The 25,540-nt window shown below is 50.8% G+C and overlaps 1 protein-coding gene and 1 pseudogene across 1 annotated transcript in view; both read right to left on the reverse strand.

Annotated features, from left to right (window-relative positions):
- DUSP10 (dual specificity phosphatase 10) overlaps window positions 1–22,392 on the reverse strand; it is a 37,134-nt gene extending 14,742 nt beyond the window's left edge. The window contains exons 1-2 of the mRNA XM_039883433.1: window positions 21,568–22,392; window positions 18,583–19,436 (exon numbers count right to left, since the gene is read on the reverse strand). Coding sequence (XP_039739367.1) covers window positions 18,583–19,393 — 811 coding nt within the window. The 5' untranslated portion in view covers window positions 19,394–19,436; window positions 21,568–22,392. The remainder of the gene's footprint in view (window positions 1–18,582; window positions 19,437–21,567) is intronic.
- LOC120619398 (uncharacterized) lies at window positions 5,612–5,727 on the reverse strand (annotated as a pseudogene).
- Window positions 22,393–25,540: the final 3,148 nt, after the last annotated feature.

A 25,540-nucleotide genomic window follows, 5' to 3' on the forward strand; every position in this document is an offset into this window, starting at 1 on the left:
CTTTTTAAAAATATAATTCTTCCTTTCAAAGAACCACACCAACACCTGCAGACTGACTGAGAACCTGGCCCCTGGGGGCTGACCCGAGTTGGTACCATATCTTAAAGTCAAAACAGGAATGGTCCACAGCCAGGATGGGATGCTTCCTAAAAGACCAGCATGCCCCCACAGAGAGAAAACCATGGAGCCTTCTAGAACCCACCAGCCAGCTGCAAGCACGGGGGCGTGTATCTTTGAGATAGTTAAACCCTCCTGTGGATCAGCGTTGGCCCATGCCCTCCACGCAGCATTTATCTGAGCCAAAGAATATTTCAGCTGGAAGCTTTCTGTGTGTTTGGGAGGTTACTCTACACCACGTGAGGGCTCCACCTTCTCTGCTCACCTAAAAGCTCAATACCGGTTAATCCGCCAAGCCGATTAAGGGAGGTGGAAAAAAAAAAAAACCCTGACATCCTACTGGAAGGCCGCAGACGGAAGAAGTAGCAGGAAAGTGCCATAAAACACGAAGCGAGATTTCCCCCAAGAGCTTAACCAGATACTCTCCACTATTGTGTAATTCTCTGAAGAGAGGGAAACGGTCTTTGCTTTCCAACGCAGAAGTTTAAATAATGAAGCACTGCCAAACAAACAAACAAACAGAGGAACGCCCGGCAAAGCTGCTCATTAACCAGGCCGCCCCGCAAAAGGGAAGCTGTTGCCTCCCCCGCCCGCCTCCCCTGGGGACCGATATTTATCTCAGACCCCAAATTAAACACATCACGACTTCACAGCAAAAGTATGCTTCCCAACGGGATTTAAGTAGAGTCCAATTAAATAAATCTCTGGAAATATCAAGAGCAAGCCTCGAGGGAGAGCATATTTCTACTGCGAAACAGTCCCAGTGGAAATTACATTCGCAGAAGGTCATCTAGAAACATCCATGGCGAGGGGAGGGGAGCAGAGGCAGGAAGCAAGGTGACGTGACACACCTTCCACACTGCAGTGCACGGCAGGGTCTCGCCGGAAATGCCGTGGACCTCAGCTCGCTCTGCGTGACACCCCCACGTCCAAAAGGACAGCTTTCAGGACACGCTGCTTCACTAGGGCCTGGAGGTCGGAGGGCTGTGGCCTCGGGAATTCAGGAAGTAGTAGGAGAGAGAACCAAGTGTCGACTTCGAAATGGGAATTGTTTTTACCGATCCAGTGTTTTCAGTTCGCAAAACGCACGGCGACAGCTTCCTCAAGTCACTGAGCTGAATTCTGTATTTGGCAGGAAGACTCGGCGAGCCCGCGCATGACCGGTCAAGTGCCAGGGAGAACAGGTGTGACTGCTGTTTGCACGAGGAGTCACCCAGCCAGCCGCGCCAAGCTGTCAGGCCGCCCTGCGGGGGATAAGCGTGAACGGGTCCGCCCAAAGCCAGGTGAGGCCTCGGAGACGCACGAGGCTGCGTCTCTTCGACAGCGAGCGTGTCCCCACCTTCTGAGCTTAAGGGGGAGGTAAGGAAAAGGCCAGAACGCGTCTGAAGAGGCGGGCGACACGGAGGGCCAGCCAGGTAATGGTCAGTTCAACCTGGGAGATGCCGAAAGGGGAGATGGCCCGGGACGCACCCACATCCGACACCTCGGGCTTCTCGGCCGCACCCCTGGAGCCATGCCTGGCGCTGCGCAGGGTGTCAGAAGTCCCTGGCAGCAAGGACTGCGAAGGAAGCCCTTCTCTCCACGCCGAAGCGACGCTGGGCGCTCGCTCTGTGACCTCTGGGACCACCTGTCTCACACCAGGAGTCTGGCTCACCTGCAAGTTCCTCTCGATTCTCCAATCCGCATCGCTCTGCAGACTGGACAGACGGCAGCACAAACAGCTGCCCCTGATGCGTGTGCCCTGGGCGTCGGCTCCTCACACTTCTTTGCTTGTTTATTGTTATTACTAAAACGTGCCGAGCCGCCGTGCAGACAGACGTCTGCGAGGAGCCGAGCGTGGTGGCTCCAGGCAGCGAGGTCGGCCGCCTTTGCACCAGACGGCACAAGATCTGGGCAGAGTCGCCTCACGTTTTCATACCCTAGTCTCCTCCCTCGCAGGGCAGAGCTAACGAGCGTACCAACGGGCAACGATAGTTCTTGTGACAACTTCGCGAGCTAAAACCGGTGGTTATGAATAGAAACTGAAAGGATTCACTGTTTAGCACCTAGAGAAGTACAGTAAGTCCTTACTTAACACCGTCGATAGGTTCTGCCACTCTAAAACGACAAACGATAAAACCAATTCTATCGCAGGCTAATTGATAGAAACCAGAGGTGAGTCCCTAGGGCATCTCATCTACATTACAAGGAAATGACGTTGAAGAAAACGACATTTTTCAAGGGCCTGCTGTACCCGGCTTGCATAGTAGCTGCTCATTAAATATTTCTAGATTAAATGACCTTGGGAACGAGACAAGAAAGGCCCAGTCAGTTTTAGACCATTCATTACGTGCTTAGAGCCTCCGAAGATAAATCTAATGAGAGAAAGAGGGAAGGATAAAGGGACATTAGAGGAAACATAGCAAATAAAACACTAAAGATCAACCTGAAATGATGCCACCCAGACAGGTACGGGGCCAGCCAGGTGAATTCAGCATGAGGACAAAGAAATCCTGTCACTCACCTGACTGGGAAGGAGGGCTGACAAGGCTCATGAAGAAAAAGTACCCTGCAGGAGTGGCAGGCCTGAAGTGTGACGAACGGCCACGCCCAGGGACGGTTGAGATTCAAGACAGTGCACACCTGGTGGTCTTGAACCCCTTTTCCCATCTTTGTCTCCCCTGGGACATTCTGGATAGGTGATGAATGGTGCACATGGCGGGAGAAGCAGCCAGAAGCCAGGACAAAAGGCTGAGGTGGGAGCCCTCAGCCTAGGGGACATCGGGGATCGGTGGGAGGGGCCCCCGTGCAACTCAACACACATTTATTAAGCACGACGCATGAGCTGGGGGCAGAGTACAGAGTGTGCGAAGCTCAACAAGGCCCGGCTGGGCCCTCCCCGAGCGAGACGGCTGGCCCACTTAGACGTGGAGACAACAGAGAGATGACCAGGCAATGTCTTCACCACCCCGGGGCCGGTCTCTTCTGCCTCCTGCAGAAGATTTGATTTACGATCAGGAATCCTGGGTTTCTCTCCTCTCTCTCGCTAGCCGTGAAACTTTGGGCAAGCTACTTAACCTTAAGGCTGTCTTAAAACATGATCCTATCACAGCGCTTTTTCTTCAAACACAGGGGTTTCGTCATCTCTAAACGAGGTAACATTATGGGTGGTCTCGAAAGACAGACAAGGGCCTCGGAGTCTCCGGTCCTTGGAAGGCGAGAAGCTCAGGGGTACAGCGCGAGAAGAGAATGCCTAATTTCTCGTGCCCCTTTAGGTGGTTCCGATAAACCCACTCTCCCTCTCGTAGAATCTGGGACCGACGCTGACACAGTTACTGTGAGTGGCAGGGAGGGCTGCCAGCGAGTTACCTGTCCCCAGCCTTAAAGCTGAGCAGCTCTGAAGAGCAAGCCTGGCACAGCGGCAGTCTGCCAAGCGCCCAGGGCTGGCCCCAGTCACCCAGAAATCAGGTCATCTCGGGTATTTCGAGAGACCTCTGTCATAACTCGAGAACACTTTCTGTTCCATTCCTGGTGTTCCCTGGTAAATGAATCTCCCCTTTGCAATAACTACAGAGCTTAAGTTTGTCTTTTCTTAGGAATCCAAGGTGGCCCCAGGAAGTCCGGTAGGAATCCACTTTCTAGGAGCTGGTGACCTAAGACAGCTGCCCTGCCCAGGACGAGGGCCAGGCCTGAGCATGAACAGAAGGATAATGGTTAGCAAGTTGACAAGCAAGAGACAGGGAAGGAGCAACCAAACCAAAAAGCAAAATAAAACACGTGGGGTCATGGTTTAAGAGTCCAAACGAAAGCCCCCCAAGAAGGGCAATGGGGAGACGTGACAGGACATACACTGCAAAAGTAAGACGACGCGAATTATTTTAAAAAGAAAACACCATAAAACGCTCCTTACTCACATCATCACCGTCCACCAGCTTCCTCTAAGAAACTCAACCCCAACATCCATATTTAGGAATCTCTGGTCACGAAGAGGGGCCAGTACATATGTATATTACCATCACTCACGTGGGGAGCAAGGAACTAGGGGACCCCAAGAGCTGCAGGCTGGAGGGCACTGGGCGTGGTGGTGTCGGAGGGACCCTATCTCCAGGCCAAGCCAGGCGGTCAAAAGCAGATGCTTGAAGACCGAGTCATTTTACGAGTCGAGAAGGTAGCTGGCCATTGTCACCAGGACATGGAATTAGAGGGACAAGCAAGTCAAGCTACTTAGTTTTCCCAATCGCTGGGCCACTAAAGCATCGATCCAAATGAAAGGCGGTCCGTTCTTGTCACTGCTGCACGGTTCTTACTCTGCTGACACACGGTCAGCACAGACTCCACAAGTTAAGGGCACAGTCCCCAACAAGACTGCCACAAGTCCAGGGTGCCCAACCACCCACACCTCTGACAATGGGCTACAAATTCTAAGATTTCCGTACCCCCTCAGTTTGGATAATTTACTAGAATGACTCAGAGAACTCAGGAGAACACTATACTTAATACCACAATTTTATGATAAAGGATATAAATCAGGACCAGAACAAAGAAGAGACACATAGGTCAAGGTCTGGAAGAGTCCTGGACACTGAGCTTCCGTGCCCTGAGGACCTGCCACCCGCAAGCACATCAATGTGTTCATTCTTCAGGAAGCTTAACTGAGCCTGGGTGTCCAGAGTTTTTATTGGGGTTTCATTACAAAGGCGTGATGGAGTCAGCCATTGATCATGTGACTGAACTCGATCTCCAGCCCTGCTTTCTTCCCAGGAGGAGATCGGGCTAATACAAAGCACCCCCCCCACACACACACACACATGGTGTTGATCTTTGTGACAACCCGCCCATCCTGAATCATTTCATTAGCATAAACTCAGAGATGATTAGAAGTTACCTCCCAGGAACCCAGGACACAAGCCAGACACATTTTCTATTATAGGACAATTCCGTAGTGGTAAAGCATGAAGGCTCCAGAGTCGGATAGCTCCGAGTCTGGCTTTCTGCTGTGTGACTTTAGGCAATTTACCTAACCTCTCTTGGCCTCGGTTTCTTCATCTGAAATGTAAGATTAATAATACTGTTATTACTGCCCATAGATGAGCACCATTCGATAGAAACGTAATGCTAGCTACTATGTAACAAAAATTTTTTCAAGTAACCATATTTTAAGAAGTAAAATGAAACTGGTAAAATTAATATTAATAATATGTTTTACGTCATGGACATGGACAATGGACTAGTGGTTACCAGAGGGGAGGGGGGAGGGGAGAGGTAGACAGGGGAAAAAAATTTAAATCAATTCTTCAGTTAAAAAAATAAATACATACATTTTGTAAAATGATAATACACAAAAAAATAAAACCATTAAAAAATAAAAAATAAAAAAGTAATGTATTTTACGTGACTCAACATGTCCAAAATAGTATCACTTCAACACAGTATCAATAGTAAAACAATTATTAATAAAATATTTTACCTTCTTTTTCTATTTATTATGATTTTTTTTATTATTTATTATTAATTATGCCTACAGCACCTGGTCTTCCTAGGTAGTCTCCCATCCAAGTACTAACCAGGCCTGACCCTGCTTAGCTTCCGAGATCAGACATCGGGCTTGTTCAGGGTGGCGCGGCCACAGACCATGGACCGTGGCTCCACTGGGGCGTGAACCCAGGACCTTCTGCGTGTAAAGCAGATGTGCTCACCGCTCCACTGTGGAGCCGCGTCCATACCTTCTTGTTTTAGACAAAGTCTTTGGGATCCAGGAGGCATTTCACACATCGGCACGTCTCAGTTTGGACCAGCCCTACTTCAAGTGCCCTGTGGCCACGTGTGAGTCACAGCCACCACCCTGGACGGTGCAGGTAGAGAGAGCAACTCGCGTGATCCCGTTATGCTCGTTACTACTCAGTGCCACCTCCTTCCCCGCTTTACACGTGGGAACTAAGATGGGTGCGCACACACGCAGAAGCGGTGACCAGCACCTTCGGTCCGAGGTATATGAGCCATCCACTGTCCATCAGCTCCCAGCTGACATCAAACAGCCACTCCCCTCTCAGGGGAAGCGACACCTCAGCTCAGAGGGGTGGTCCAGAGCGCGCTCTGACTCCCGCACTCTGTAGCCCCCCAACACACATCTCATACTGGCGAGATCAAGTGGCCTTGAGCAACGGCTCGCAATGGGAAAAGGCATCCTTAGAGGACCGGGCAGACAGATGGGGACACCTTGGGGAGCCCTGGACGGCTGAGGTCTGGGAGGAAGGCGACGTGCGGGGAGGAGCTTGGGATCATCGAGTCATGTGGAGCGGCCCCTCCTGGCCCCCTCTGGCCACCACCAAAGTCATCGCACAGCTACCAGCTAAGGGTTCCGAGCCGATGACACCCCCCCCCCGGAAAAAGCTCTGCAGCGTAAATCCAGGAAAATGTCTCGGCCCTCGTAGATGATCGATTTCCAGGTGATTACTTAGGCGGCTTTGTGGCATTTGACTGTCAGGCCCCAAAGCACTCTCTGAGTTTTCTAAAACGAGACGGATGTTAACATGAAAGCTCTGTCTCTTTAAGGGTGACCCCCACCCCCGTTCAGCTTCTCCCCACTTTTGCAAAGGAAAGCTGCCCATCACCTTCGATTCATTCAATTCATTCATTCTGCTGGGATGGGGGGGTGGGTTCCCAGCCACCCCCAAGGTAGCAAAGAAGAGGTTCACCTAATAAGGACAGACGAGTGCATTTTTACATAATACGCAAGATTAATAATAAATTCCATCCAATTCACATACTTTATCAAGGAAGACAAGCTAATTATCTGTCGGAGAATTAGCACCTATTTAAAGGGCATGTTACCTCAATTTAGCAAAAAGAGCTAATGGGAATAGTCTTTCCACTCTGACGGGCGTTTTTGACTGCGTTTGTTGAATACTCAGGAGACGTCGGCACTGCCCTAAAACCCCAAGGTTTAAAAAAAGGTCGGGGGGGGAGACACGAACACCAGCCACACGGCACCTGGCAGAGTGTCTTGCTCTTCCGTGGCGCGTGGAACGGCGGCCTTTCAAAGTGTCTTCCCAGCAGCATGAAGCGGGAGCGCCTCGTGTTTACGAAACGAGGTGCTGGCCCTGCCAGATCTGTCCCTTCCACAATGGCTTCCGTTTCCAAGGGCGCTGAGCGCTGCCACCGTACTCCCCCACCCTGCCCACCGGCGCAGAATCTCGGGGCTGACAACGCGGACGCCTCAGGGGCTGTGTGCTGCTCCCACAATCGGAGACCAAGGCTAACGGCGTCCCTAAAAACTAATCGGTGTGATGGGGAGTTGGCTCTTGCATTCTGAAGAGAAAAGGAAGAATGAAAACGTGAAAGGAAATTAGGGTGAGTGGTGGGGAAGACATTGATTGATTTAAGCCGAAGGCGGCCGGCCCGAGCCTGCTTTCCTCCATCAGGGGTGCAGAAGATTCGAAACAAGGGAATTCCTCAAGAGTCGTCTCTTTTAATATCAAAACTCTGGAAATTATTCTTGCTTCCTTAGTAGGCAAATTAGTTAAGTAAACTGTGATACATCCATAGAATAAGATATGTTATAACATTAAAAAAAAAAAAAAAAAACTCTGATGACTATACAGGAAGCAAAAGTACGGGCAACATAAAGTGAAAATGAGTTTCAGTTTCTATATGAGAAATTCTGCAGAATATGCACATATATGGGTAAAGAATGAAGAGACTATGTAAAAATGAAACTAGGCCAGTCAGGGAGATTTGTATATCTTCTGGTTTTTTTTCTTTCTAAAATTTTCTTAATATTCCAACAATGGGTATACGATGGAGTCTTTGCTAAGACTTAATTTTATAAGATTTCCTTACATAGAAATAGAATACAATTTTCCAGTATGGCGCTGATTCAGTAAAAAGCACTGATGTAGTTATCCACCCCACCCCCATCCAGAAACACTGGGTTTTTCCAAATCTTCAAACGAACAATCTATCAAACATGGAGGAGTTTCTACTTACATTTCACCAGCGGCGCTGTCAATTCATTTTACTAAACTATTTCACTCATGTATCCCTTGGATATAAACAGATAACGATGAATTATTATTTTAGACATTCAATGTTATAATTATGATAACTTTTCAATAAACGTTAGCTATTATGTGTCCGGTATTGTTTAAAGTACTTGTACATATATTATTTAATTCAATCCTCAATTAATCCCGTAGGAAAAGTGTCACGACCCTCCCTGTTTTACGGATGAGAAAACTGAGGTGCACGAAACTTGATTTGCTCAAGTTCACGCTGCTAATAAGGGATGAAGGCAGAATTCGCACTCAGCCGTCTGGCTCTAGAATCTGTGATGTTAACCTCCGCGCTCCGTCTGCTACATAGAAACACAAAGCCGCAGACGGATGCACTGAGAGTCACTGAACGAGCCCACTGCGAAGGTTAAGGGAGGGAACACAGGGAGAGACCGGGCCGACGCCGGGACCCACGGAATTGTGTATTGAATAACAACTCAGATACAAATCACAAGGTTCTACTCCCACGGGGTTTTGTTTTGTTTTAAATGACTGATTTAGAGTCAGAAAACACGGATCCTGTGCCAGCTCTGCTACCAGTTGTTCACATGCTCTTGGGTGAGTAATCGGTCTCTATATCTGTACAATGGGACGGTTGAGGAAAAGCTCAATAATTCTGTCTGAACGAAAGTTCCTCCCAACATAGGCTTCCAAGGGTCCGTTCTGCTAGCCTTCAAGGGTGTCGACTCTTCCTTTTCCAGGGTCTGGCCCTGCCACACTCCCACAGTACCTGAGCTGTATTTGGCTTCAACGTTAGAAGGGAAGAAGAAAGATAAGGAAGGAGAAGAAAGTCCAAGGAAAAAAACAATATAGTATCATTTCCACCCAATCAGATGTCTGTATACTTATCCCAGAGAATTAACTTTCCCAAAGAGTAATGGTCACCTACTGGAGATTCTTTCTTCATACACTTCAGGGGGGGAAAAAAAAAATCTATAGTAAATTAATTATCCATACTAATAGAATGGATAATAAATACAAGACACAAATGACCAAATGCTTTAGGGTATTAGAGTCTTTGGGAGGTAGTTAGATATATTCCTTCTTACTCATCATATTGAACTTGGCACCTGTCTTTCTTCTCACTCATCTACTTCCCAGTCTAGAACGGGAGTAAGCACATAAACGTGCGGGAGAAGGCAGCATCGCCCTTGAACGCACGGGCTACCAGGAGAACGCATTCTTGGGTCTCCGCACTGAAGATGCACAGAGCAGAAGCAGAACAGCGCCGACCCCAGGCTCCGCCAGGCACGACGAGCTGAGTGACCGTGGACGAGTGCCCGGACCTCTCTGAGCCTCAGTTACTCATATGTTAAGGGAGAGTTATTATGAGATACAGTGCTCCAAGCACAGAGTTCGGTATATATTATGCATTGCATAAATGTTAGAGATAACTATACAATGTCCAAATGTTCCTGTAATCAATCTGTTACTCCTTAACAGCCACTGCCATGACCACCGTTCGAAGGTTCCAGAAGCTGGGGTATAATTCGAGCAGGGTCGTCAGAAAGCAGACGCAGAGAAGGCCACCCTTCTTAGCACTGAATTTTCAGTGGAGGACCCACCAGAAAAAAGGGGTGAGGAGGGGAGCTATAACTCAGGGCATCACAGAGGTGAAAGCGCCCACTGGGGCGAGACACACGGCTCACTCATAAACAAGCACGTGGCCAGCCTGGGCAGAACTTGGGCCTTGAAATCATAGAACCGGGTTTCAGCTCTTGTTCTCCAGCTCGACTGGTTAGTAACACGGGGGCAATATCTAATCTGTTCCTCGGCCTGGCATCTGTCAAGCTGGGGACCTGATACCTGTCTCAAGAAGTCGAGCTGAGAAATGAATGAGACACGTATATCAATGACAGCCCGGTGCCTAGCACAGAGAAAGCTCTCGGCAGCTATTAATTTTGTCCTCCTAACAGTCTGGAAAATAATTTTCTAATTTCAAGGAAGATAGGTTGGTCAGCACATGTGGTTAAATGGTATTCTGCTGTCAGATTAAAATATCATTTCATGAGGACCATAAGACCATTCTTATAAAGTCTTATCATAAAAACGTGCTATTTTAATAAGGCTAGAAACACAAGACCCAAGGAAATGTCCCGTAGGGCTTCAAGGAACACCCTCTTCCAAGTCTGTGTCTGCTGCTATTATTTTGAGAGAGAAGCGGGCGCTCTGTGATAACGAATAATGATAACTCGCAGTCTTCAACACTGGAACTTGGAACTCAAGTTCAGGAGCCAGAAAACTCTGTCGCTGTGACCGTGACCCTGAGCGTGCCCTCTGAACTCACACTGTTTTGTACTCTCTGCTCCCCCCGCTCTTCCTCCGTCTGCTCCCAATTTGTTTTTCCCCTCACTGGCCAGTAGCAACAGCTGGTACTATTTAGCCCAGTGGTGCTGTACCTTGAGGCCATGATTCAAAGCATGTGGGATTATTTCTTCCATCGAATAAACATAAAGCAGTAAAGACCGGGATGGCGACGCTCCGATGCAAAGCCGTGACTGTCTCCTCACCTGGGGACACTAAATGGGACCAGCTGAGCTGACATTATAATGGGAGAGGTTTAAGCTCCTCAAAAGGAAGGGCAGCCTGATGCGAACACCTGGGGCCCACAGTCCCATCGACTGCGTGCTTCATTGAGAAATGGACAGCAGCTGCCTGCCGGGGGTGGGGGCCCAGCTCCGTGGTCATCAAAGAAAACAAAACCCTTTGTTGAAACACTCAGGAAGCGTTTGGCTTTGTCCCGTTTTCCATGAAATTCGAGTCTCAGAGGGTGAAAAAAAGATGAGCAGGCTTTCGCTGCAAATAAAACGTTAAGGGCACTACAGATACTTGGATGAATCCGCAAACCCTTTGCTTCCCTCTGCCAGAGAGAGGGCATCAGGTCACAGCCTCTGCCTTACGTGAAAGCACCAGGTGACACAGCCCACCTCCTCATCCAAAAGCACAGGCTCACGGTTCCTTTTCCTCTAAGTTCCATAAAATGTGCATCTTGCTGGAGTGAGGGAGTGAAAAAAAAAATATATATATATATATATAATTTTTTCCCTCCAACTTTTAAGTAATAACATGATACAGACATAACCTGCAAGAACAAAAAAATGCTAAATCTTCCGCTTGGTTTATGGATGAAACAGCCAAAGAGTCAGACTTCACTGTCAGAACGGATAGACATCGACTTGAACATAAAACGTACATTTTTAAGTGTTCTACAGTCAAATTCAGGCTGTATTCACACTCATCATGTTTTCCCCGCTCCGATTTTTCTGCAGTGTAAGTTCTACGATGTGGCATGTACAGTACCCAGTACAGTACGATGTGGCATGTACAGTACCCAGAAATACCGCCAACGAAAACCTGCCCAAGAGGGACCCGCGGCCGGGGCGGGAAGCGGCCCAGCTGTGAACGGCAGATGTGTGTTCGCCCAGCCCTGTCCCTCAGCGCGGTGTTTCATTGTACCTGCAAACTTTTTTTTTTTCCCTAAGTAGGCTAAAACTTTGTTTTTGAAATGTCCTTTACATACATCGCTTGTTTGCTCAGCGTGTCCTTTTCACAGAGGCAAATCATCACAGGCTTTGTTCCCGCCCATGACATGCCCACAACTAGTGAGGTCCAAATGACAAAGTTCCACGCTAACACACAGAGGTGGAGTCCTGTCGGCCCTCAGGAGAGAGAGAATATATATTTCCTTTTCTATTAAAAAACAGCACATTCTTTTTTTTAAGCCATTTCTTTTCAGATCAAGACTGTGGAAAAGAAATTCTGCTGGCCCATGAAGATGTGCTTAGCAGAGGCCAGGGGGACAGAAAGGACAGAAAGGACAGACACCACGCAGACATGTACTTCCCTCAGAATGACATTTCCTAAAGACGGACCGCTCCCCAAACAAGATTGTGGGTGCACGGCAATGAAGAAGACAAACGGGTGCACAGACTTCAAGCCAGAGAGGACTGTGCCCTGACTGGGTTCGTGTACACGCACGTGCTCATTCCAGCATTTAGGGTTCTGTTGGCAGCTTCCCCAGCCCGAAGCTGCCCTGCGCGTAGAAGCCTTCGAAAGTATGCGTCTTATGTGTCGAAGGAATGAATCTTTGTTGCCCACAAGGCTTTGCCTCTGTGGAGGCCGCCCGACCAAAAAGCTGCTAGGAGCCTGGGATGCTCGGGTGCAGGAACACACTTGGGACCACATCTTCCCTCTCTCCCTTAAACTGTCAAATCTGCGGGAAGATGGGATGAAATCGGTGTTCCCATTTGTCCCACATTTCTAGGACCCAGGTAAGGGGCAAGGTCATGAGCTGCTGGCGTCAAAAAATCTTAGATTTAGGTCCTTATAGTTCTGGACTGAAATCTGAAAATTCAACCAGAAAAGGTATTGATACTCAAAATGATTGATTATATACGTTATCTTATTTCATATCCATACGCTATATATTAGATACTATTATCATTAGATAATAACACACACAAAAATCTATTGATCGGGCAAGACCCATTTTAGCACTAAGGACCAAGGCTCTACGATGAATAATGTGTGTGACCTTGAACGGGTGATAACTCTTCTAGGCTCCGCTTCTACAGCTGCATCACGAGAAGACCAGGTCAGGACGAAGCTCTCAAACCCGGCTGCACCGTTACAATCCCCGGCAAAGCTTTAAAGCTCCTGGGAAGCAGGCTCCTCCCCAGACCAACCGAATCAGACTCTCTGGAGCTGGGACATGAGCCTCAAAGGTTTCACATTGCCCGGCCGACCCCAGCGGGCAGCCTGCGGTGGAAACCACGGGCCCAGAGGACCTCGGAGGTCACTTCCTGTTCTCAAAAGTGAGTGAGATTCCTGAGTTCGAAAAAGGTGACATGGCCTCCCCTGGGGTTAGAATTTCCGCCTTAGTGTGTAGTGTATCCTCGACTGCCTACTTGGAGTAAACTGAGCATCACAAATCAACACACTTTTATGCCCAAACTGCTCCCCAGCAGTGCTGTGGCAGGGAGACCCGGCTGCTGAGGACAGTCTAAGGGAGCAGAGCGGTTTCTGTTGAAAACTCACACCTAGCTCCCTCGGGTGTGTGTGCCACAAGGCTGTGGCAGAGAGTTCTCTGTTCCGAGATTTTGTCGCAACTCCCTTCCCTGGCCTTGCTTTTTCTAAGATCATTATCTTCCACTGCCAGGAGAGGAGTTTCCTGAACTTGTCCTTGACACGCCAGATGGTTAACTTAACCGATCTGAACTGGTAGCGCCTAGTGGTTCCTATTTAGCTCCCACAGTGCTGTGCTTAGCACAGAGTGTCATCCCCCACCACACCAGAAAAGCCACACGCCTGATGTCAAACGTAAGAGGTTTCGAAAAGGTGTGGGGGTTGGGGAGCAGGGCCCGATTTATTGACAGCTGTCTATGTGCCAGATGCTTTATTTACGTTATCTCGGTTCATCCCGTGAGGTTGAAATTATCTCTGCTTTACAGTGGAAAAAACCGGGGCCCCATGAGAGAGGCTGAGCTGCCCGAAGATGCCTGCGGGTGGGCAGCGGAGCGGCCTGGGTTCGAACCCACGCGTAAGTGAGCTAAACCGTCCTCTGCCGAGCACACAGTGAATGCGGAGCAGACGGAGCAAGAGCAGAGATGGGGGAGGGAGTTCGCTTATCTCTTTTCACTTACATTTTCATTCGGAAGGAGGGCGGCCTCCTCAGAGCTCAGAGAGCACAGGCAGCTGTGAACCAGTTCACGGAAAAAGCTCGAACTCGCCTGAAAAACACGAGCCTGCCTTTCGATAACCTCCCTGCTTTTTCCTTCACAGTCCACCTCTTCACGGCCCAAAGCTTCAAGAACTTTCCAACATGGAGCACACGGCCACCTCCTTCCACCTACCCTTTTATAGTCAGACTGGTCCTTCATGCCCAAAATAAATCAGCCTGAGGAGAGGCCAGAGAAAGCAAAGCTTAATAGTTTTGTACTTTCATTATTAAGTTATGGGACATGAGCTGGACAGATTTACCATCACGTTTTTATAAATTCCCCTACAAATAAATAATTCTAGGATAGGCCCAAATGACTCCGGCCTCTTGACCCAGCATGTTTTTGTAATTACTTGGCACTCCAACTGGATGCTACTTAAATTAGGCAACAGTCACCAAGTTATTTTTAGGCCATAGCAACACACACACACACACACACACACACACACACACACACACACACACACACACAGAGCTACACCTAGCTTGTTCTTTGCACTCCTTTTGAAAAGGAGCGCAAGTTGTCTTTTTATCGGAACCACTAGTTCTGTTCAACCAATGGTAACAATAATATTAAGGTACATTTTGGGGTGCTTAGCAGGTGTGAGAAACTATTTAGAAGCTTCCACACGTTAATTCATTGACTTTAGGAAAACGGAACAATGAGAGAGCTACTGCTAGCATATTTTCTTTTCGTAAAGGAAGAAACTAAGAAAGTAAGAGATTAAACAGTTTCCTCAGTCAGGGGCCAAGACGGGGACTCAGACTAGAACTGCTGACCTCCCCCACCGCGAAGCTGATGTTCAGTACGCTTGGGTGGTAAACAGAGGCTCAGAATAACAATGGAAAGTTTGAGAATGTACATGTGCCCTCACGGCACCCCTGAAAGAAAGGAGGACGCTGTCCGGTACTTCCGGGCAGCGCGGCAAAAAACAAAAACAAAGTAGAAACAGAAAATTTTTTCACAGGGTCTCTGACTTCTGAGCATCGCCACCGCTGTGTCGGCAAACTCAACATGGCCACAGGTGTTTACTGCGGGGCCCACGTTGTCTGCGGAAGAAATGCCACCCATGTCGCTCATTTCAGGAGCCCCACTGGAGAGTCTGATAGTATGAAAACTGAACCCCGCATGGCATCGAACGTTCTCTGTGGATCGGCCTCCTGAGCTGACTTTCTCTCCTGCCCCTGTTCCGCGGTGAACGCTTCTGGCACAGAGGTAGGCCTGCCGGACACTGGAGCAGACAGTGTCAGTTTTGTGACAGCACAGAGTGAGCACGGGCATGGACCCTGACATACCCCTGTGGAAGCGGGAGCTACAGACACCCCCAAGGGAGGGCAGCCTCCCAGGAGACCTGACACCAGTGAGTCAAAGTACAATTCTACATTCGAAAAACTCTCAGAAATGGGCCCGTGATACTCAAGTATTTAAGAGTGCAAATGTTGGCCACGCTATACTATAAAACGTCCCAGCCTTATTAATTTTCAAGCATTAAGTAGAAACATGAAACATATTTACATACATTAAAATGTTGTCTATACTATAAAACATTTCAACCAAAAATAGAAAAGAAAGCAAATAGAGACAATAACTGTTGAATCTGGCGATGGGTATATGGGAGCTCGTTATAGTCTTTTCTACTTTTCTATTTGAAAATTTTTCCAGTGAAAGTTTTAAAGGCATAGACCACCTTGAAGAAGGAGGCCGCAGCAGCACATCCTGTCCTACGTAGGCAAACGATGAGTTAGTTCCCTGAGCCCAGCCTTGCTAAAAAGAGAGGGAGCCTCATAAACATCAAAGTCGGGAGCTCTCCCCACAGAAGACCCGGAATCGCCTCGTCGCCTTTAGTGTGGTCAGAAATGTCACAGGTCGACTTGGGAGAAAACAAATTATAATTCTTTCAAAGATTTTTCAGATCCCTGAACACGTATTCATTTCTCCAGGTGGAGAGGCAGCGTAGGTCTGATGCCATTTTTTTTTTTTTTCCTCCAGAAGATGAGGATGAAACATGCATTCTGGCACAGGTCACCACGGGGAGGGGACTGTAAATTAGAGCGGCAACTTAATCTCAGGGGCACCTGTGCCTCTGATCACTTTCTTCCCAACCTGACACAGCGTGACTAAAACGGTCACTGAGCAGCCGTTCTCCTTGACAGGCAGCGCCAGAAACGGAGAACGTGGCATGGACACAGGGCGACATGAACCTTGGAGAGCGACGGTAGCAACCAGTGTTTACAAACATACGCCAGAGGACCAGGTGAGCCGGCCATAAATCACCCGAGATGGTAGTGAAATCTCTGAAAATAAATTAATGAGGCCATAGAAGTGGCTCCTTGCTACCTGCCCCCCTGACCCCGGCACCCTATCTTTCCTGCGAAAATCACTCATTCCAAAATGGCACTGCTACCACGCCTGCTAAAATAAAAGCTTACGTCACCAAGGGTGGGGTTTGCTAAAATAAAGCTCGGCGGAGAAGCCAGGCCAGCATGGATGGTGTGACCCGCTCGGGAGACCAGGAGAAGCTGCCGGCCATGCCTTCGGAGAGAGGCCCCCCGTTCTTCGCCTCGATGCTGCCGTAGTATCGACTTTGGGTTCGCTCCGACGGAAGGGTTTCTAGGGCATCCTAATATTGATCGCTTTCTCTTCTGTCCTATCTTGGTCCCAATTTTAGGCCATTCCCCCCAAAGAGACCAAAATAATAATGACGATCATAATATATAAAGTAGATTCTAGATCCTTTTGCTCCTAGACTACGTATTTTCAACCAAACTCCCAAATATTTGAAGAAAAAGCCCCCCAGGGCTACAAGTAATCCAACCTCTACCACCAGCGAGCGCATCCTCCGGGCCGACCGCCGCTGTGTGTCACCAACCCGAAAATGACGAGCCCTCGGAGCGGCCGCCCAGGGCGCCGGCGTGAGGTCAGCGGCCGGTCTGGCCCCGCCCCCCTGAGACGATCCTACTCACTGACGCGGAGGAACCAGCCCGGGCTGCCTGGACTCTCTCTGCATCCATAGGAAAGGGGGACAGGAGCCCCACTTGCCATCAGCAGCACCCCGGAGACTCATTTCTCAGTGACTGAGAAGCTGCCCCCATACGTGACAATCCCACTGCCAAACAGAAGGCAGCATCTACAGCTCCTCCTAATCACCACGGTCATCTTAACGTGCATCATTTGATGCCCATCCTCAGATCTCACAAAAGGCCTGCATTTTCTCAATAGTGTCGACTCTGCACGAACAAAGAAAGACCATCGAGACCGTTGGCAACCCTCTCTCTTTGCTCCCCAAGACAGACGGGGACAAGCGGGAGATGTGTAGGTTCTATTTTCTCATCCGAAAAAGATGACACAAACCAAGATCATGATGAGAAAACCCTAGCTGGATAGACCTACTGAGAATCACTCAAAGTCAAGCGAACAAGAATAGAAAGAAATGAGATTCAGAGACACACAGAGGAAATCTGAGCCTACCTGGAACCCCAAGAAGACCCACAAACGACAACCAAAACATGCCTGGATGGTGCCAGAGCTCTCTGCACACAACCTCCATGATATTCTCATTCCCACTGACAAAAGGCAGGATGTGTCACTGGGAAGTCGGGAAGGGGAGTGGCAGAGCTGTCTCACAAAGGCCCCACGGCTAACTCGCTCACCTCGACGGTCTCTTGCAACTTAAATATGCAAGGTGTTCAAGGAACCCTCAGTCAACGCACCTCAGGAGACGGGCTGGCGATGCGGCCCCGACTGTGTGCCGTGGCTCAGAACAAAAAAGACGAGAAGAAGGATGATGACGACCTCTCAGCACTGCCACCGCCGGACAGAAGACACTCAAGAGGAAGACCGGGGTGCAGGGCCCAAAAAGACAGCATCTGGGGTACAACTGGGAGGGACACCGGATGGGGACACCAAATGAGGGGCTCAGAGGACAGTGGGTGATTAATTCCTCGTGCCCGGGCTCGGCCACCGTGACTGCGGAGTTATCCTGCACTGAGCGTACTGGGGAAAGTGACCCCCGCCCCATTTGGGAGAAGCCAGGGTGCCAACGGTTCCCAGGTGAGGCCAGAAGGAATGATGAGTCTGGCCGTGTTTCATGAGAATGACTGTCCCCCTAGAGTTCCGGCAGAGAAACACATGTTTGAGGTCAACTCCCACCTTCTGTGGGGCCTTATAACAAGGATCTCTGTCCTTCATGAAGGTCACCTTATAAACCACAGAAAGTCCAAGCCGGTCAGAGAGGAGAGAAAGAGGAAGAATTTCCTCAGAAAGAACTGGCACCTGTCCGTTTACTCGTAGGTCACTAGAGGTGCCACTTCCTCCATCCCATCAACTTCGGTTAAGTCTGAGCGACTATAACTTTCCAACTAGTGACTGGTTAGACTAGAGCTGCCAGACCAGGCGTGACTTGACACACCATCTGCAGCTCCAAAAGCCCCTTGCAGAAAGATGAGGAAAGTCTCAGGGAGGTGAAATGACTTGCACAATGCAAATTAGAGTCTGAATCTGGACTACAAGCCGAAGCGTCTGGCTTCCAGGTCAGCCTTGCGAGATTTCTCTCGCATAACCGAGAAAGGGCACAGCCGGGCAGACAACAAGAAGGAGGAGGTCTGTTTCGGCCTCTGGTAGCCAGAGAAAGGAGCATGCTGGTACTTCTAAGAGAAGACCCCGAGCGAGCCCAGGCTGACGAGGGGTGTGCCGGGGAAGGGGGTGGGGGGCATTACCTTTCAACACCAGGGGTTCTTTGCCTTCTCTCTTCAGGGACTCGAGGACTATGTGGAGTGGCTGGGAGGGCATCACGCGGCTCGGCTCATTGGTGTTCTCGTCGTAGACTATAATTTCTTTGGAAAAGATCCTCTTGAAAGAGTCCTTCCCTTCCCTACAGGAGATCAGGTCCAGGACGGCGATCTTGCCCTGCTGCAGCCTGCGCCGGCTGATCTTGTCGGCACAGTTGATGTGGACGGCTCCCTGGATGTGGCTCTTGTTGTATTCCATGAAGGGCCTGCAGTCGATGATGACGGGGCCCTGGTGCGGCAGGTGACTCTTGCTGAACTTGGTCATCTTCTTCGCCAGGTCGTTGGGGTAGATGATTTTGATGCTGGCTAGCTGCTTGGGGGTCCCCGACATGGGGCTGCCCACCCCACCCGAGGGACTTAAAGAGCCCGCGTTCTCATTGTTGTTGACCATCTGGGTGGCAGGGCAGGTGGTGGAGGGTCCGAGGGCGGTGTTGGCAGAGCCGGCGACGATGGCTTGCGTTTGGGCCTGGTTGTCCTTGTCGTAGGTGGCCACAGTGCAGCAGCTGGCACTGCTGCACCCACAATTAAGGGAGCGGGCAGAGCCGCTGGATGAGGGCATATACGTCAGATTCGCAGCCTTTAGGGACACAACGGTGGTGGCGATGACAGACGGGTGGCTGTTACTGCCTGGGGCGGCAGAGCCAAGGTAGCTAGAGTCTAAACAAAGGTTGAGATCTTGAGGCCGGACGGGCCTGGACAGCGCTACTACTACCCTGTCGTCTAAAGGAGATGGAGGCATGAGGAGGCCGAAAACTGGCAATTCAAGAAGAACTCAAGACAGTCTGTAAAGAAGGGGAGGGGGGAAAGAAAGAATGAAGTCACGTGACACAAAAGGCAGTCCGATCCAATCCCTAGGAGAGGGCTTTGCACCCCTCTGGGCAAAGTCGTCCTACGCGCCCTCTCTCGTGCCCCGCTTGAAGCTCGAAACCCCACTTCACAGATTCGAGAGGATGTCAACTAGAGGACCCCATCTCCTTGGTCACTAAGACTAAGGGTAAATGTATAGTCTGTGCAAATGATGATGAGTGACCTCTCTCGGACCTGCATCAGAGTTCAGTCGTGGAGCAGGGAAAAGCACAAAGAATGAGAAACGCCGAAGACAGAGAGGAAGGCTCTTCAGAGGCCCCGATCTGAACCTCACCTCCCGGGCAGAAGGATACCGCGACCATCTGAGGAAGACCCACTCGTCCGCCCTTGCGTGCTTTCCATGTCATCCCTAAGGCAAAGGAATGACCGGGACCGCTGGCAGGACTCACGGAAATACACGGCAGCTAAACACACATCAGGGGCGATGGCGACTTTCCGCAGATCAGAGTGACAGTGTCCCCCTAAGTGAATCTCTCTGACAAGGAGCTATTCTTGCTTTCCACTCGACCGAGTCCTCTGAAAAGCTCGGCGCGGTCGTGTTAAAACCCCCATGTCTCCTCGTAGCCTCTCATAAATTAATCTGCATTTCTCCTCTCCTTACAAACCGGTGTCCTAAAACGAAGCCTCGAGCCAAGCAGCCAGGTCTGGAAACCCCAACCATGGCAGATCCATGACCTTTGCTCCCTTGCCGTCCCCCCTCCCCCAACCGCGCCTGCCTTTAAGGGAAGGACCACTTCCACTCTCCTCCGGGGAGGCACAGACTATGCGTCCTAGAGGGTCCCTCGACCGGAGGCGGGCACCGTGCATAAGCTTTCAATCCCACACAGATATTCCCGCTCTTCAAATAGAGGAATTCCAGAAAGATGACTTCCCCAACAGCCCATCCCCGTGAAAGGGGACAGTGAAGTGTTGCCCACGGATCTACCTCTGGTCTCATGAGAGGGTGCCTGCAAAGGGACAGTTCCTTCCTCCCCGTAGGCACGGGGCACTCTACGACCTGGCCCTGCTGGTTCCTATCCTATTAGACATGTACACAGAAAAGAAAGCAGACCCCACGCAAGAGTCACTCGCCTAAAAGAACTTTGAGATGTCTGGAAAAATGTCATCTATCATTTGTCTACACACGACCGTCACCATTCTCTGACACAGAGCCCAAGTGCCACAGGCGGAATCCACACACGCACGCACGCACACACGGGCACGCATCCATCCCATTCGGAGGTCCTCAGGACTCAGGTTTCTCTCAGCCACCTCTGGATGGGCGCGAGGATCCAACCCCCGCCCTCCCTCCCTCCCTCTTTCCTTCCCTTCTTTGCGTAGTATTTTTTTGAAGAGCAAGTACTCTTCCAGAAGCTGTAACTGTTTCCCAGCCGGACCAAGCGGTCAGAGTCTTTGCTATTGTGTTACCTGGTAGGGTACCCCCAGGGCCAGCGGTCCATTTCCCGGCAGAGGGACACATGAGCGGGTTCGCAGAGACGCCAGCTGGGACCCCCGCCTCCGCCCGGAGCGTGCAGCTCACACACACGCACGGAGTGTATAAAGAGATCCGCAGCAGAGGGTCGGGCGTGCATACTGCCCGTGAAACCATCCCAACCGGCCCAGGAGACCTGCCGGAGAAATACTGAGCCATCCCCTTTCCCTCGCTAGTGGTCCTTCCGCCTCTCAGCAGAGGCTGGGAAGAAAATTAAGCGGTCAGAGAATGCTCCTTCCCCACTCCCGGAGCACCCGACATCCACCACCCCCACCCCACCCCCCTTTCGCAACACAGAGCACTAACAAGCCCCAGGCATTTAAAACTGCCGCAAAGCATCCCAACAAACCTCATATTTTCTTCGCCCCACATCCAAATAGACTGCAGAGAGAGTAAATGCACAGGCAGCAGAGCGAACAACCGGAACGCTACAATCTCACCTGCTGTGGCTCCCGAAAGCATCGCCACACACACACACACACACACACACACACACACACACTGCGCACACACACGCACACACACCGCCTTACACTCCTTGGCTCTCAGGAGTAACCGCGGTGACTTCCACTTACTTCACAAGTAAGCGTGGCCCTCCACCATCTGGCGCTCCGCTTCAGTACGGGTTCGCACATTCAGCCCCCATTCACTGGGCTTCATTGATCTCCAGCAGCAACATAGTTACTTTCTCTTTTGCCACACTGTAAATGTAAGGTTCTGAGGGGGCGGGCCGGCTGCCGACCGACGGCGCGTTGGGCCAATAGGAATCCGGAAAACGCGGACCGCTACCTCACAGCAGCCCGCGGCCAATGGGCGGCCGCAGGAGGAGGAGCCGGGGGCGTGGCCTCGTCTCTTTAAGGAGGGTTGATGGGACGCCGCGCTGAGTCCCTGGTGTTATAACACGGGCGGTGATGTCATTGGCAACCAATCAAAAACTTAAAAGGGCCAGCCGGGGCCCGCGCGGAGCAGCTGCTCTCTATTTACATGTAAACCGAACCGGCAGGATGCAGTTAACCCTTTCCGGGGCTGAATTGTCAATGGCTGGACTCGCCGCCTCGCCTACAGCGGGCTCGCTCCACTTGACCGGATCCCCTTGCGCCCCTCGCCCGGGGACAGACCACGCTGTCTCTTTATTATTCCTTCTCTGGACGGATGATCAAAAGTGTCAGAGTAACTTTCTAAAGGCGAGAGACACGGAGAACAGTCACGGTGCCCAAGGGGAAAAGCCCGTTCCCCGAGCGGTTCGAGGCGACTTGAACTCTGCCCCCGGGTTCACGGACGTCGCCGGGCCTCCTGCGCGGGGACCGTCGTGGGCGCGCAGCCTGGGGCACCGCTTCTCCGACCCGCGGCCCCGGGCCACGCGCTAGGGGCCTGGGCTCGGGCGCAGCTGTCCGGCGGCCGGGCTGTCCCCGCTGGCCGGGGCCCGCGGTCCTCCGGGCCGCCCGCAGATGTCGCTGCCCCTCCGGGTGCCCTCCGGCTCGCCTCCCTCTACGCCCCAGTCACGCCCCCGCGTCCCCCGCCTGCTTGCCGGGGCTCGACCGGGACCCCGCACCCGGGCGGCGGAGCGGAGGGCCGCGCGGAGGCGGTGGCCCGTGGTCCGACCGGAAGCCACGCGGGACGCGCCCCAAGCGGCGGTAAGGGCGCCCCCCAGCCTCGCCCCGCGGCCCGGAGCCCGCCGGGCGCCCGCCACGCCCCCGGGGCCCGGCCGCCGCCCTCCCCGCGCGCCGTGGCCGTCACACGCCAGCGCGCAGGCCTCCGGCGCGCCGGGCACTGCCAGCCCCGCGCGGCCGCACCAGCCGCGGCTGGCGGAAGGGAGCCTGGGCTCCACGTAAAAGTCACCAAGTCGCGTGTGGCCCGCGGAGCGTCGCGTGGGCGGCGGCGGCGCCGCCCTCTGCGTCCTGCGCACCATCGCCAGCGGAGGGGTCGCCGGCCGAGGCCCGCGTCGGGGGGCCGCGCCGCGTCTGCAAAGTCTCAGGGAAGCTGCGGGAAAGTTGCCGTGCGGTACGAACGCGGGCTGCGGAGGATCTGCATTCAACACCCCCGAAGCCGCGGGGCGGTTCCCTTCTCCCCTCTCCTGGCTCGGAGAGGCAGGAGCGAGAGCGAGTTGACTGCCGCGGAGGAAGACGCGGGCTCCAGAGGGACTGAAGGCGTTGAAGACACACTCGGGCTCCAGGCCTGACAAGTCGGCCAAGCGGCAGCGACAGGGTCGTGGAATTGCTTTAAGAGCAGATCCGAAATCTGAAGATGCCAAACCGTGGCCCCCTGGCCGGCCCGCTATCCTCGATGTGCTATTAGGAGAGCTCCCCTTGGGTACCTGTGGGGAAAAGGAAAAAAAAGAAACACGCACGCACGCACCCACGCACATAGTCCAGCTTTCACGCCAGTGTTCCAAATGGCAGTAAATGCACAAAATCATCACACGCAGGGAAGGATTTCTGCAGCCCCCTCTCCATTCACACAGCCGCGCGCGCACGCGCGCACACACACAGGTCGGGGCACGCCCTTTGGTCCTCACTCCTTTGGGAATCAGCAGGTCCTGCCGGGAAAGTTGGGTTCTGGGTACTTTCCATAGAAGTCAGAATGGAACTTCCCAGAGGCTCTACCCTGGATCTGTTTGGAGAGTTAATAGCTCGCCTTTCTCTCCAGGCAGATAATTATTAAAAAAAAAGGTTCACTCACTCAGGGTTGGAGAGCTGTGGCTTTAAGTCCTGATTCTGACTCTCCGTCTGTTGTTTCTGTTCGTCACTGTTTTCATTTATTTATCTGTGAAATGGGAATACCCCAACTCAAAAAAAAAAGGAGATGGGACTTTCTGGTGCAAGCACTCAGGGGAAAGAAGATTCTCTGCCGATATAAAGCATTCAGTCAAAAAAAAAAAAAAGCATTGTCCTTGCTCCAGGAAATGGGGCGCCTCTATATAAAGATCTGTAAATCATAAATTCATTGCTAACACCTCAATATCTAAGCCCAAACAAAGTAGGGATTTATACCATTGCAGAGAGTTCTTAACAACGTCTCCTAGGAAGCCCAGGAGGGGAAAGTAACTTCAAAAAGAAGCTCTCACTCAAGGAGATGGCTACTTTATCATCATTTCAAACTAGTGGGTTATTATGATTTTAGCTGACTAGGAATCTAAGCCGTCCAGGCTGAAAAACGGGGTAACTATGGCAAGATTCATTATTTATCAAACCCGAAACATGGAATAAACATGTCATTAACAAAGATGTCATTAGTTTTCAAATTAAGCATCTCTTAAGTGTATATTTAAATTATAGAGCAGTAGGGAAAAAAATCAGATTGCTGGATATTTTTACAGTCACTATTCTCCTGAGCTGCTTTCGTATGAAAAGAGGTGATTTTGTTCCTATGTTGTGAGTCGTAAATGTGAAAATACTGTTTGAAGCTCTGCCCTTGGATTTAAGTTTGTAGCACCAGCCAGCCAATAGCTACGAACCTGATTGGTATACAAAAACCTGACGAAGTCTTAATGTTCATTTGTAGTCCCAAAGATTCAGTGAAGCGTCTTCACTGTATTTGAGTGTCCTAACGTGACTGTACTGATCCATATCTTTGTTCCTGAAAACATACATCATAAGAAAAAATGTTGTTTCTTTCAGTGCAAAGTGGTACGCTGTGAATCTAAAAGATGAAGATAACTTAGGCCTATATATATGATATAACATGAACAATGTCGAGCAAGTGAATTAACCAAATGACTTCCTATGTGTGCACTCAAATGGTTAAGTGTGTGGGATGATGGCAGAAGGTGAGGACCGGGCCAGCATCAGGGTTTCAAAACAATCCTCAAAGTCAAGGTGGATTTGTGGAGGCACTAGGACTAAGGTGGAGAAAGGTATAGAGAACCCATAGAAATAATAAAGCCCAGGATACAGGTGATGTTCAATCAGCAGGAGATGGTCAGTGAAAACGCGAGGGAGCAGGCAATTTTTATTGAAGCCAACCTGGCAAAACGTCCTGATACTTTCCAGGCCTAGAGAAGGCATTTGGTGTGGGGGATGGAGACAGAAGTGGCCTGTCCACTGTCTCACTGCCCACCAGTTTGTGGCCTGTCCACTGTCTCACTGCCCACCGGTTTGGACGCAGCAGGCCTGCCGGTCAGCCCTTCCCTTTAACTTCATGGCTACCGTGCCCTCGTGACTCAGTAGATGCTCGGAGCCATTTGAGGTTCTACATCTGTGTTTTCCAGTGTGGTAGCCCCTTGCCACACGTGACTGCTGAACCCTTGAAATGTGGCAGCTATGAACTGAGATGTGCTCTAAGTTCATGCATGCTGGATTTTGAGAACTTCATTTTTATGCCAGTCACGTGTCGAGTTGTTTGGATGTGTTGGGGTAAATAAAACACGTTCATAAAATGAATTTTGCCAGTTTCTGTTTACTTCGTAGGATATGGCTATTAGAAAATCTGAAATGACTTGCGCAGTTTACATAATTCTACTGGCAGTACTGCTCTAGATCCTGTAACTGCTCCTTCGATTTGAGGTCACGTTGGTGCCAAAGGCATCAGAACCACAGAACGTGGGGCCTG

The sequence above is a fragment of the Pteropus medius genome, unplaced genomic scaffold (assembly GCF_902729225.1).
Source record: "Pteropus medius unplaced genomic scaffold, Ma_sr-lr_union100, whole genome shotgun sequence".
NCBI lineage: Eukaryota > Metazoa > Chordata > Mammalia > Chiroptera > Pteropodidae > Pteropus > Pteropus medius.